General features: G+C 41.2%; 1 protein-coding gene across 1 annotated transcript in view; it reads left to right on the top strand.

Moving 5' to 3' along the window:
* The window catches only part of LOC122552333 (choline transporter-like protein 2), a 78,039-nt gene that overhangs the window by 37,992 nt on the left and 27,163 nt on the right, over positions 1-12,884 (top strand). The window contains 5 exon segments of the mRNA XM_087983385.1: positions 5,607-5,655; positions 7,222-7,295; positions 9,099-9,183; positions 10,106-10,190; positions 11,990-12,118. Coding sequence (XP_087839511.1) covers positions 5,607-5,655; positions 7,222-7,295; positions 9,099-9,183; positions 10,106-10,190; positions 11,990-12,118 — 422 coding nt within the window.

Genomic DNA, 12,884 nt, shown 5'->3' with positions numbered 1-12,884 from the left:
TGATATGTCAACTGTACCATTCAAGATCGGAGACTGTTGCAGAGTGTGATGAACTCGGCCCAGATAATCACAAAGGCCAACCTCCCGTTTATAGAATCCATCTACCAGGCCCACTGTCAAGGAAAAGCCACCAGCATTCTCAAAGATCCATCCCACTCTGGCAATGCTTTTCTACAACTTCTACCATCGGGGAGAAGGTACAGAAGCCTGAACACATGCACCAGTTGGCTTTGGAACATTTTCTATCCTACTGTTGTTAAAATACTGAATTGACTCAAAACATTCGCCTGTACCTGTTTTTATTTTTGCTGCTATTATCTATGCTACTTGACTCTGTGATCTGCCTGCATTGCTCACAAGACAAAGCTTTTCACTGTGCCTCTGTACACAGGACAGATATTTCCAACCATTTTCTGTGGAAACTTTGTTTAATCCCCAGAGTATAGGAAGTTTAGGTGAGATATACACAAGATTTGAATGGACGAGGTCATGTTCGAATGGCAGGTACATTGCCCTCAAGTGTTTTGAGTAAGTTAGTATGGCGGAGACTGACAACACTTCAGATTCGACTCCTACTATCCCTCTGTCAGGATAGCTTCAGGGGACTGTTGCTGACCTCACTCACGGAGATCAGAAAGGGATAATAATTTTTGGAAAAATTAACACTTCATTACACGAAAAGAGCATGCAATTTTCAACACAGCAAACTGTGTGTATTTATCTCTGAATATTTATCTTCCCATTGAGAAGCGTTTTGTTACAAGACATGTGGTCTGATTAATCTGATGCTGTGCAGCACATTCCATTCCTGTTCTCCACATGGTGCCACTGAAGTTTGTGTTCAGGCACTGCACATACTTTCTCCAAATATTGTAGTAAAGAAAAATCCATTTCAAATAGTGAAATCATAAAAGAACTTGTTTTTCAATGCAATTTATGGGCATGTTTGGCTTTTTACAAAGTGGGTAGGAGCAAGAATGATGTCCTAGTGAAATGGGGGATGAAATGTTAAAGTGGGTTGTCAGAATTCCATGCCTGGTAGTAGATGGCTCTTAATGATTGCTGACTCCATGTTCATGGACACACCATGGAAAGGTGTCTGTTGTAGGCAGATGGCATTCTGACTGCAGGTTTTACAGTTGGGGATGGTCATTTTAGCAGAATGTTTCTCTTATTTGGTTCTGATGTTGGGATCTGTTATTCAGTATAATCCCTTTGTCCAAGGGGGGATATGTGCAGGCCCCTCTCTCCAGTTACATTCCAGTTATGGTCTGTCATTTGCCAATCTCGTAAAGAAACTGAAAAACTCATTAATCACAGATTTACACAGGACAGAAAGGGACTCTTGGTCCATTGTGTTTACATCAACTCTCGGAAAGAGCATTTCGCTTAATACCATTCTCCGATCTTTGCCTCGTAACCCCCACTTTGATCCTTTTCAGATAACTCCCTTTTGATTGCATTGATTCAAGTGGCTTCTCCCATATCCTCAAGACCCTTGTCACTAATGTCTCTGCATTGGGCATTTGCTGGTTTAAACCTAATTCCAAGATTATAGCATGTAAATTGTGCTGATGTTCTAGTAGTGTGTGAGGATTGCTGGGCTGTAAGAAGTGCATTTTGGTCACTTAAAATGATATTAAAACCTTTGGTATGTTCACCATCATGAGGGCAATCTTTTGATTAATTGGAGATAGATTAATTGAGTTCCTTTCTCAGTAGATACTCCTGCCAAATTTATTCAAAGACTCATACAGTACAGAAGAGGCCTTTTGGTTTGAGTCTGCACTGACATAAACTACTCCATATCCCACTTTCGAGCACTTGGCTATTAGCCTTATGTTATAACATTTAAGTGCTCATCTAAGTACTTTAAGGGTTGTGATGTTTCCTGCTTCAAGTCCCTGCCCCGGGCACATGATTTGTTCCAGTGCTGTTTGTGGAGAGGGTTATAGTTTATCTCTTGACTATATATCTATCTGCAGAATGCAGCCACTGATCTTTCCAATTAACTCCTGATTAAAATCACCCGGATGTTCTGACAATGTAAGAAGTCAACGTGTGAATTGTTTCCTCTTGTGTTTGTTTAATTAGTGCATGTTGTCAGTGGCAGAATATCAACGTATTGGTAACTTCACTTTGGGATCAATTGCTTTCTTTAATTTGTCTTTTCAATCTCCAAATGTAAATTGAGAGCAGAACTTAGACAGCAAGATATTTCCTGTGGTGATATTGCGCAGTTTGCTACATAAACAGTCAAGTCTACATGTCTGTATAGAGCATGATTGTAAACTGCTACTTAAATGAACTGAACATTCTTTTCAAAAAAACGAAGCCAGCTTATAAAGAGAAGGATCAGGTTAATGTTTTAAATATAACTAAAGGTAAAAACCACTCAACACCAGGTTATAGTCCAACAAGTTTATTTGCAAGCACTAGCTTTTGGACCACTGCTCCTTCAGGTGATTGTGGAGAATAAGATTGTAAGACACAGAATTTATAGCAAAAGTTTAAGTACGATGTAACTGAAACGATATATTGAAAAAGACCCGGATTGTTTGTTAAGTGTCTCATCTCTTAGAATGAACATGTTGGTTTCAGTTCAGATGGTTTCACAATCACCTGTTGAAGGAGCAGCGCTCTGAAAGCTAGTGCTTCCAAATAAACCTGTTGGACTATAACCTGGTGTTGTGTGATTTTTAACTTTGTACACCCCAGTCCAACACCGGCGTTTCCAAATCTTAAATGTAACAGTTAGTGTTAGCACAAACTGTTGGGTATTCTGGTGTTTGTGATTTAAATTTATAGGATTTTAAAATTGTTTTCTATTTGCTGCAATGTTTGGCAGAGGGAGAATTCCCAGAATGTGGCAATGTTTAACGTTTTTGTTTGCTAGTAGCCAGGATTATCAATCCACAAACAAAAGTCACCAATATTAGAGAATTAGAGGGAAGATGGCAACTCTATTTAAGAACACTACAACGTGAAAGCTCCCTACGGTATTTGAAAGAAGGTTTTGTTCAAATCTCACATCAGAAGCTTGCTATCGCATTCAATCTGACATTCAAGTGCAGTGCCAAAGGCGTTCTGCACTGTTGGATGTGTCAGCTTTAGGGCAGGGTGATGAGCCTTTCAGGTTGGTTATTAAAAAAAAAAATCCTGTGGTGGTATTTAAAGAGCAAAGATTTCATTCTGCGACCTTGTCAATTTTAGTATGTCAACTGACGGATTAAAATCTCTTGGGGGGGGGGGGGGGGGGCAAGTGAGGACTGTAGATGCTGGAGAGTCAGTTGAAAAATGTGGTGCTGGAAAAGCACAGCAGTTCATGCAGCATCCAAGGAGCAGGAGAGTCGCCGCTATGGGCATAAGTCCTTCAGCCCTTTCTGATGAAGGCCTTTCTGCCCGAAACGTCCTTGGATGCTGCCTGATCTGTTGCACTTCTCCAGTGCCACACAGATAAAATTGTTTGTGGATTCTCAACACTTAGTTTTAATCAGCAGGCCCTTGGAGAGGAATATGGTTAACTTTGTATCAAATCAAACTTTAGTTAAATTCTTAACATTAACTCTTTCTCTCTCCACAGATGATGCCAGACCACTTGAATTTTTTTCCGACACACACACACTTTCTATGACTTCAAATGTTATCCGGGTATTTAGTTTGTTACTTGAGAGATCTTGTTGTGTGCACTTTGTTGTTGGAGGGTGGTTCCCATAGGAACTCATTAGGAATTACAGAATTTCAAGATGGAAGTTGTCCATGAGGTTGTCATTCCTTCCCCCCCCCCCCCCCCCCTCCCCCAGTCGAAGAAAGACACTCAGAGACAATATAACTTTACCTCCTTTATCTTTATTCTGGGCCCTGGAGGGAGAGAGAACAGTCACCCATGTGCACAAGGACATGAGTTCACGGTCTTCCCTGGAGCAGCAGTTTCTCAATGAACTATATAGTCATTTTGCAGGGAGGAGCATCCAGATAAGGCAACATACATATTAATAGGTGACCGTTGCAATCAACAATCAACGAGCATTAATAACTGAGACCAAGCCCTTTACTGTTATACAATGAATGTTCTTAACCTTGTTAACCAAATTCATACAATGAATACTTCCCCTTGTTAGCTGATCTTGCATACTGAATGCTTCCAATATTGTTACATGGCTCTACATAATGACTGCTTTTCTGCCTTGTTAACCCACTATCCTTGCCTCCAGTGCCCCATTGTAACTGTAAGTTCTTATCTGATCTGAGTCATGCTCAGCTGAACCTCTTGTTTCACGAATCTCTGAACTTAACTCTCTTCCTGCCAGCTTATACCTATACATCATTCTCAAGGTGACTGGCGTTTGTAGAATAAATACCTGCAGAGGCCAGTTGCTATGATGGAAGAAGCATCTAGTCTCCCTGCTATGAACAATATTGTGAAACTTTAAAGGAGTTCAGAAAAGATTTACAAAGACATTGCCAGGGTTTGAGATATAGGAAGAGGCTGAATAGGCTAAGGCCGTCTTCCTTGGAGCATCAGAGGCTGAGGGGTGACCTTTTATAGAAGTTTATAGAGTCAGGAGGGGCATGGATAGGGTGAATAGCCAATGTCATTTCCTCAGGGTAGGGGAGTCCAAAACTAGAGGGCATTGGATTACGATGATAGGGGAAAGGTTTATAAGGACCGAAAGGGCAACTTTTTCTCAGAGGTGCATGTATGGAATGAGCCACCAGAGGAAGTGGTGGAGGGTGATACAATTACAACATTTAAAAGGATGGATGTATGAATAGGGTTTAGAGGGATATGGATCAAATGCTGGCAGATGTGATTCGATTAATGTAGGCTATCTGGTCAGCATGGACAGGTTGGCCTGAAGGGTCAGCGATGATAATGCCATTGAATGTCAAATGGCGATGGTTAGATTCTATCTTGTTGGCGATGGTCATTGCCTGGCACTTGTGAACATGAATGTTACTTGGCACTTGTCAGCTCAAGCCTGTGTTCTGTCCTAGTCTTGCTGCATTTCAACATGGACTGCTTCAGTATCCGAGGAGTTTTGAGTGATGCTGAACATTGTGCAATCATTGGCAAACATCCCTACGACTGATCTCCAACAACCGCAACCGTTCTCCGATGTGCCAGGTTGCCAGGTATAGCACCAACCAGCAGAAAGAGCCACCCCCCACCTCAAAAATCCCATTGACTCCAATTTCAGTAAAACACAATAACTGTTGTTCAGATGGTCCATGAATCTATTTATAGCCGACTAGCCTTGTTTTGTCTGTGAACCAAGACAGGTCAGGACGCAAGATCGAAGATGATGAAACTGACTATTATCCAACTAACACACCAATCAAAATCATGTTTTTCATCATTTCATGGAACCAGCAAAGTTTTGGCGAGAAACTGCACATCTGTAGGAAGGAGAGCAATTACATCTCAATTATTTGTATATGTCATTGTTCAGTAACATACTTCAGTATGAAGCTTAAGTGTTTTATGTAAGAATTAATCTTTGTTCTTGTATAAAGTTGTTAATTGTAGATAGACGTGTTTTGTAGTTTCTTTTGTTTCAGATCTGCCTTTGTTTATGTTTTCTTGTATCTTTTCATTGTTTTAGGTGATTCAAAGAAATATGATCCAAAATTCAAAGGCCCAGTTGCAAACAGGTAGGAGATGTTTAAATGCTGTATTCCATGGAGCTGAAGGGAAGACAGATTTTGTAGTCCTAAACTTGGGATGTGTCTGGGAAGATTATTTGAGCATCACATTGGGGTACAGTACTGGGATGTATGGGTCTGCTACTCTAAAGCTGGCAGACATTGTGTACACAGGTTTGTCACTGTGTTACACTTGGGCACTGGAGTGGACATGTCTGTCAGTGTTAAACTGGGGTGCAGTACTGGTGAGGACAGGTCTGTCACTGTAACACTGGGGCACAGATTTGGTAGATTTAACTTGTGTTTTGGGAGACAGCAGATGTGCCTCTGAGAGTTGGTTATTAGATGTTCTTGCCTGCGTTAACAGATTGTTAACCTTTCCTGCTTTGGTGTATTTTGGTTTTGAGAAATCAGTTTTGCCATTTGTGGGGTTGCATTAACAACTGGATTATCAAACAAACTTTTAATAACCGTGAAATTAATTAAAATTAATCAGTTGATTTTATTTCTTATTGAATTGATTTAACCTGTTCAATAAACTTAGCTTTGCTGTCAGTAAGTTTGTTATTTTCACCCTTAGGAGCAGATCCAGCTGAAGATGATGCTAGTGGTATCTTGGTTTCCGCTCCTTTTCCCTTCCCTTCCCATCCCTGTGTTTGGTCCATTCTTCCCAATGTTTTGGATTTGCTGGAAGTCCCAGTGGCACCATTCTCCCTCTAGAATGGGCACAAATGTTTGTAAATAGTGAAGGGTTAATTCAGGCATCTCACCCAGGCCATTTGATATCTGTATGTGTTTCATGGTGATGATGATTTCGAACCTTTACAGATTTTCCCCTCTTTCTTACGGGTGGTGTGATTGTCTGAGTCGGTTTGTTCAGGGCTTGGATATATGGGACCTTTCGCTCTCTGTCATGTCATCTTTTACTTCTGTGAACTTGGAGGGCCACTCTGTAAGGTTTCACGATCAGTAAAGAAAAATCAAGAACTGCATTAGCATAAGAAAGCAGCCCAACCCATGTGGAAGAAAATGCAGAGACTAGCTGAGTGTATTGTGAACTTTTGTGCTTGTTTCCCTTAAAATGTGGCATCAGTTTGCAAGCAGGGAGAACAAAGGAAAGCATAATAAGGTGATGTCAAGCAATAGTATATGGTATGGGGAGGTGATGGTCTCATTGTATTATCACTGGACTGTTAATCCAGAGACCCAGGTAATGTTGTGGCGACCCAGGTTCAAATTCTGCTGTGGTAAATGGTGGAATTTGAATTCAATAAAAACAAAATCTGAGATTGAGTCTAATGGTCATAATGAAACCATTACTGATTATTGGGAAAACCCATCTGGTTCACTAAAGTCCATCAGGGAAGGAAACTGCCATCTTTACTTGGTCTGGCCAACATGTGTCTCCAGACCCACAGCAATGTGGTTGACTCAATTGCCCTCTGGGCAATGAGGGAAGGGTGGTAAATGCTGGTCTAGCCAGCAATGCCCTCATTCCATGCATGAGTTTTTTTAAAAAGTTTTTTTCCCTGGGTTGTTACTCTACTTGTTCTCTCATGGTCTTTATCCCTACAGGAGCTGCACTGACATCATCTGCTGCCTCATCTTTTTTGCAGCCACCATAGCATACGTCATTGTGGGGATAGTGGGTAAGTAAATACAAACTGATGGTGTACATATAAAAATCACCTATCCTACTAATGCTGCTAAAGCAGCCCAGCTGCGGACTGAGAATCCCGGGTTTTCAAAAACATGATATAATCACCAAATTCCAAAGAGGGACAATGAGAAAGTCACTTAATTTTACCCTTGGTGGGTTGGACTCCTCTTCAACTGGATTCGTTTTTTTTATTTATAACCTCCACGCTCTTTGTGTGAAACCATCTGTCTTTGTTCTATTTGTGAATGAATGTGTGGGGGTTTGGATTTATAGGGAGTATAATTTAAGTTTCCCTTTAAGTAATTACCCATCAATTTTGCCACTTGTTTATTATAACCAAAATTATTCTTTAACAAGTTTTATTGTTTGTTGCTGAAAACTGATGTGAATTTCTTAAATTGGAGATGGTAGTCAAAGTCAGGCAGTGTCCATGGAGATTAAATTGGTCATTTATACTTTTGTGACAAACTGGATTAGTAATGTATGAAATTGTATTCCCTATAAATCCAAAGGTGGAGTATTGTGACTTGATTTCAGATTACTGTTCCTATCAGCAACATGGCACAACATAACAGGGCTGAGGCTGTTCGCTCACTGAACAATCAGGCAGTGTAGCAGTCCTCACTATCTGCCAGCGTAGACATTTCTCATTTGCTTGGATGTGACTTGACTAATCAAAATGTTGCAAATTAATGTTTTTGATACAAATGAGAGAGTACAATATCAGCCTGTGCAAATGCTATGTGGACTCCTCTAGGCAGTAATGTGGGCCTTATGAAACAAAGTGTGAGAGTTTCCATTTCCAGAATGTGGCCATTAACTACAAAACCAGAATGTCTTGTCCTTGAAGGGTGTGTAGTGATCCATTGCCTTGAAATGTGGCAGCGTGTGGTCAAAGTGTTCCCACGTTGCTGTTTAAGAGTGCTGAAGAAGAACAGCTTGCACCTCAGTGGCTTTCACGCATCTGCTGTTGTTTTGGAGGGGCTGAACTTCCTTCTCATTGCCTGTACTGGCTGCCTTGACATTTCAGGAAGTGTATTTCCGCTATGCACTCGAAACAAACTGCATCGATGCATAGAATTCTGTTACAGGAGGAAATCATTGTGGTTACAGGCACCAATTGTTCTTAAATAAAAACAGAACGTCTGAGTCCATTGAGGCATACTCAATGAAAACAGACCCTTTTGTCCAATTCGTCCGTGCTGACCAGATATTCTGGTGAAATTCAGCAGTTCTGGCAACATCTGTGGAGAGAGAAACCAAATTAATGTTCCAATTCACCTGACTGCTTTCTAAACCCATTCTAATCCTACTTCTCTGCTTGTTCCATTGAATATGGTTTTTTCCAAGCATATTTGTTAAACAACATTTTAACTGTATGGTACAAATGCTTCCTGCCATTTTTCAGGATATTGCACAATTGTTTCAGTATCTGGGGAGTCACAAATAGTGCTGAATATTGAACAATTATCAGCGAACATCCCCACTTCTGACCTTATGATGGAGGGAAGGTCATTGAACCATAAAGATGGTTGGATCTAGGACATTTAACTCCTGCAGTGATTTCTTGGAGCTGTGATAATTGAGAATATAGCTCAGGGTGTTGGGTTAGTTTGGTAGATAAAGAATTTGCCTGGGCCCAGAGACTTTTGGCCTGTTTATTATGCTGATCTTTGCTTTTCATGGGTTGAGATGGTTATATTTTCCTTTTAAGTAACAAAAGTAAAATGAATGCATTGACTATTTTCTGTGGTACTGCTGACTCTTGCCATTAATGATGGTCTATTTTTAGCATGGATCCATGGAGACCCTCGCAAAGTGATCTATCCGACTGACAGTCGTGGCGAGTTCTGTGGTCAGGTTGGAGGCAGGAATGAGTAAGTTCTGTTCTCTTCCTTGGATGCCAAAGTTAGAGACTTATCCAAAAGTGGGTTGGAATTTCAGAATAAAGCCTCAGACATGGTGGTTAAAATCTCGAAGACCACTGCCATAAAAAAAAATTACAAGTCACCATTAACACAGTAACTTGGCCTGGGAGTGAAATTACTATGATACACAAGGTTAAAGCTTCATCTGGAGGCTCACTGATGATGTTACCTAGTCTGGTGATGAAATGTCTGAAAACAAACCTTCCAGCTCAACGAGCAAACCTCCATCCAGAACCTCAACCTGAGCTACAAATCTTCTCAAAATTTGCTTAGTTTAAAGGAGTCTGACAGTAAACCTATGAAAGCAAAGAGGTCTCACTGTCTGCCATGCTACCCAGTAAAACTCTCGGTAATCTTTTAATGTTGAAGGGCTTCAGAGGAAGTGAGAGAAACACAAGATCAAACAGGTATCCTCCTCTTAGAGTCATAGTCATTGAGCTGTACAGCATGGAAACAACTCGTCCGTGCTGACCAGCGATCCTAAAAGAATCTAGCCCAGTATGCCAGCACTCTTGATCGTTTTGTGACGATTTCTGTTTCGTTTGTCAGGACATGGTCAAGTATTTGCTGACAGTCACTTGCTAAACTGACAGATTGTGACCAGGCACTTGAGTCAGGGGCAAATGAAACAGATAACCCAACTTGGTGAGGAGAGGGAAATGTCGCAAATTGCACTGTAGCAGCTGCTTTTGAGAGTAAACAAGAAACATCAAGATGAGTTGTGTTCCTGCTGGCCTACTATAATGTGTTCATTTCCTGTGTGTTGGTTTCAGACTTGGACTAACAGTAAGTGGCTGGCTGGAGAAAGAAGTGATTTGAAATCTTGGGTTTTGAAACAGTTAGTGGCATTTCTGTCTCTGTTGTTTTCCAGGCATAAACCATTTCTATTTTATTTCAACCTGCTCAAGTGTGCCAGCCCTTTGGTATTGCTGGAGTTTCAGTGTCCTACCACACAGGTAAGAAATCTATCCCTTTCAATGGTAATGGACATATCTTATTTGTTGCTGCCTCCCGGCTTTCTCCTGTTGAGAAGTTGAGCCTATGAGATAAATGTTGCTTTCTGAACATGCAACGGTTACAGGAGTAGATCATCTAATGATATGGCGGTTTGTTTCTAGATTGACTTTAGGGGCCGATGCATTCAGACTGAGTTTGGTTACAGGAGGGAACTTGTGGGCTTTGTGGAGGGGGTGCATGTGACCCCACTGGGTTTAAGGGAGAGTGGGTGACTCTGCTTGTAATTTTGGGCAGTGTGGGGAGAGAGAAAAGAGATGAGTATGTGGCCCTCCTTGACTTCCATTTAAAGGGATGGATGTCCTTGACCTGAGACCTATCACATGCCAAGAGCACCTTTCATGGTCAGCTGGCTCCACATCAGTGCAACAGTCAGTCCCAAAGTTGTAGTCAAGTTAGAGTTTTAAACATCTATGGTTCTTCTGATTTCTTGTATTACTGGACTGGGAAATGGGAGAAAAAAAAACATGCGGTCAACAAATAGGCAAGAAGTGAACAAAAAGGTTTGAATCACTTTTTTCAGATGGATGTTGAGAATAGAAAGGAACTGCCTTTGATCACTTACAAATGCTTTCCTGTTGATGACTTGGATTAGATTAGGGCTCCCAGCTCTGTGATGCTAAGTCCAGCACACATGAATAGGATGAAAGTGCCTGCCGGTTAAAACAGCATGCCTGAAAGTGATATCAATTCAGTTGTTAGTTGGCATGGCAATAAAATGTCTTTGATTAATCACCAGCTTCCTTCACAGCCAGCTTTTTAAACGTTCATTAGATAAGGACATCGCTGGCTAGGCCAGCATTTCTCGCCCATTCCTAAGGGTCAACCACTTTGCTATAGGTCTGGTTTATGTGTAATCCAAGCCAGGTAAGGATGGCAGTTTCCTTTCCTAAGGGATGTTAGTCAACCAGATGCTGTTTTCCAACAAACAGCAATTGATTCATGGTCATCATTTAGACTGTTAATTCCAAATGTTTATTGAATTCAGATTCCACCATCAGTGATGGCAGGGTTTGAACCAAGTTCCCAGATCATTATCTGGATCTCAGTCCATTTATAATACCACTAGGGGTCACCTCTCCAAAGCTCACCCAGAGGCTACTGTGTGGCTGGCAAAGGAAGTAGACATTTGTCTGACTGGTGCAATATGTGAACCTAAGGCAACATGGGATGCAAGGCTGGTTCTATTATTTTCTTGCCGTTTCCCGGTAAGAAAAAAAACTTGCTTGTCCCTATATGCTTGCTTTTCCCCCATGATCTTGTAAATATGTTCTCTTCAGGGACTTATCCCAGTCCCCTTTTAATTAGCATTTGGATCTTTCTCGCACCACACTTCTCAACCCTAAATATTCTCCTCATGAGGATCTTCCAGTTATTGATTCTTTGTCAGTCACCATGAATATTTCCATCAATGGGAGTTGTTTCAAACTTTCTACCCTGCCCAGAGGGAGCTTTACTGTGTACCTAACCCTATGCTGTCCCTCTCCTGGCAGTGTCTGATGGGGGACAGTGTAGATGGAGCTTTTGTTCTGTTTTGTACCTGCTACAGGAATGTTTAATAGGATAGAATAGAATGTGTTGCCCTCTACACCTAACCTGTCCAATATCTGTTTTGTAATTATTTAATGCTTACAGCAGATCCATTTACAAACACATTATTTTAATGAACAAAAGAAACCCTTTGAAATAAATGAGTGTTCATTGTACTACTTGTTAATTCTGTTAACTTGTTTTTTTGTAGATCTGTGTAAGTAAATGCCCAGAAAGGTTTGACAGCTTCATCACTGCACATGCGCAACTTAAAGTGAAACCAGAAAGATGGCAGAATTACTCCCAGTTCTGTAAACCAGGCTTTAATGATTCAACCAAGGTGAGTTACAATCATATTCTTATTTTGTCTTTTACCAGCTTTCCTGGTCCCTCCTGAAGCTGCTGACTCTCGTCAGGTTACAGTTCCTCTACTCAATCTTAACGATAGACAACAGAAAAATTCTCAAAGATAACAAAGTGAAGAGATGATTGGGAGGGATGGACTTGGAGGAATCATTATCACCAGGGAAAAGTGCTGGGGAAAGCATTTGATCTAAAGCCTAACAGGTTGCAAGATGCCAGTGCCAGAGATCATGCATTGTAGGGTTTGAAAAGAAGTGGCTACACAGATAATGGGTGCATTGGTTACAACCTCCAAAATTCCTTCAACTCTTGAAGGATCCCAGCAGATTGGAAAATAGCAAATATTACACATGCACTCAAGAAAGGAGGGAGACAGGAAGCTTCAGGTTGGTTAGTCTAACATCAGTCTAGAGAAAGGTGCTAGAATTCATTATTTAAAGATAGAATCCCTACATTGTGGTAACAGGCCCTTTGGCCCAACAAGTCCACACCGACCCTCTGAAGAGTAACCCACCCAGACCCATTCCCCTACCCTATTACTCTACATTTACCCCTGACTAATGCATCTATATATTCCTGAACACTGTGGGCAATTTAGTATGGTCAATTCACTTAACCTGCACGTCTTTGGATTGTGGGAGGAAACCGGAGGAAATCGATGCAGACACGGGAGAATGTGCAAGCTCCATACAGAATGTTGCCCGAGGCTGGAATTGAACCCGGGTCCCTGGTGCTGTGAGGCA

This window comes from Chiloscyllium plagiosum, unplaced genomic scaffold (genome assembly GCF_037043375.1).
Source record: "Chiloscyllium plagiosum isolate Xiang-an unplaced genomic scaffold, Cpla_swu_hap1 HiC_scaffold_45, whole genome shotgun sequence".
In the NCBI taxonomy this organism is placed as follows: Eukaryota; Metazoa; Chordata; class Chondrichthyes; order Orectolobiformes; family Hemiscylliidae; genus Chiloscyllium; species Chiloscyllium plagiosum.
The sequence above is the reverse complement of the archived record's forward strand: the minus strand, read 5'-3'. Positions and strand labels throughout refer to the sequence as shown.